This window comes from Naegleria gruberi (genome assembly GCF_000004985.1).
Source record: "Naegleria gruberi genomic scaffold NAEGRscaffold_1625, whole genome shotgun sequence".
NCBI classification, from domain to species: domain Eukaryota; phylum Heterolobosea; class Eutetramitea; order Acrasida; family Naegleriidae; genus Naegleria; species Naegleria gruberi.
This window is the reverse complement of record NW_003162567.1, coordinates 1-1034: the sequence shown is the minus strand read 5'-3', so window position 1 is coordinate 1034 and position 1034 is coordinate 1. Positions and strand designations below refer to the sequence as shown.

The following is a 1034-nucleotide window of genomic DNA, read 5'->3' as shown; positions in this document are numbered from 1 at the left end:
ATGGCACTATTGTCACATTTGCTGGTAATGGTCAATCAGGTCATATTGGAGATGGTGGTCAAGCAATAAGTGCTGCCTTATCTCAAGCTTATGGTGTTAGAGTTGTTAATGATGAAGTTTACATTTCAGATAGTAATAATTTCAAAGTTAGAAAGATTGATGTTAGTGGAGTTATTACAACAATTGCTGGTACTGGTGCTGGACCATTCAATGGTGACAATATTTTGGCCACTGCTGCCAATTTGAATCATCCAACTGATGTTGCATTCCTCTCAAATGGTGAAATGTTGATTGCTGATACTGACAATAACAGAGTCAGAATGGTTTTAACCAATGGTACTATTGTCTCAATTGCCGGTAATGGTACTGCCTCTTTCTCTGATGGTAGAATTGCCACCTCAAGAGGATTATCTCTTCCAACTGGTATTTTGGTTGTTTCAGATGTTGAAATTTATATTGCTGATGCTAAAAATGGTAGAATTAGATTACTCTCCACCAAGCAAACCGTGTGTTATGATGTAGACGCTAGTGAAAATTCTGCTTGTAATGGAAATGGATTATGTTTTGATACTGACACTTGTGTTTGTCAACAAGGATGGTCTGGCGCAAACTGTAACATTACTTCATGCTCTGGTGTTTCTTCAAATGATAATTCTGTTTGTAGTGGACATGGTTCTTGTGTCAATACTGAAACTTGTGTTTGCAAACAAGGATGGTATAGTGCAAACTGTAATGTCACTTCATGTTTTGGTGTTGCTTCAAATGATAGCTCTGTTTGTGGAGGTCACGGTTCTTGTTTATCTTTGGATCAATGTTCATGCACTGGTTTATGGACTGGTTCTAATTGTAATGTTACATCTGGCAATTCCAACAACGAAGCTGCAACCTATATATACGGAATTAGTACATTTGCTGGTGGAAATGGAGAATTTGTTGATCCACAAAAGATTGCAAGATTGTCCAATGGTGACCTTATTGTTTCTGATGCAACAGGACATGCTATTAAGAAGATTTCCAAGATCAGTAAAACAATT

The 1034-nt window shown here is 37.3% G+C and overlaps 1 protein-coding gene across 1 annotated transcript; it reads left to right on the top strand.

Annotated features, from left to right (window-relative positions):
- Window positions 1-1023, top strand: NAEGRDRAFT_77151 (uncharacterized protein; the record flags this gene model as incomplete). Its single annotated transcript, XM_002667892.1, has 1 exon — window positions 1-1023. A coding segment is annotated over one exon (1023 nt), but the record flags the coding sequence as incomplete, so codon positions are not given.
- Window positions 1024-1034: the final 11 nt, after the last annotated feature.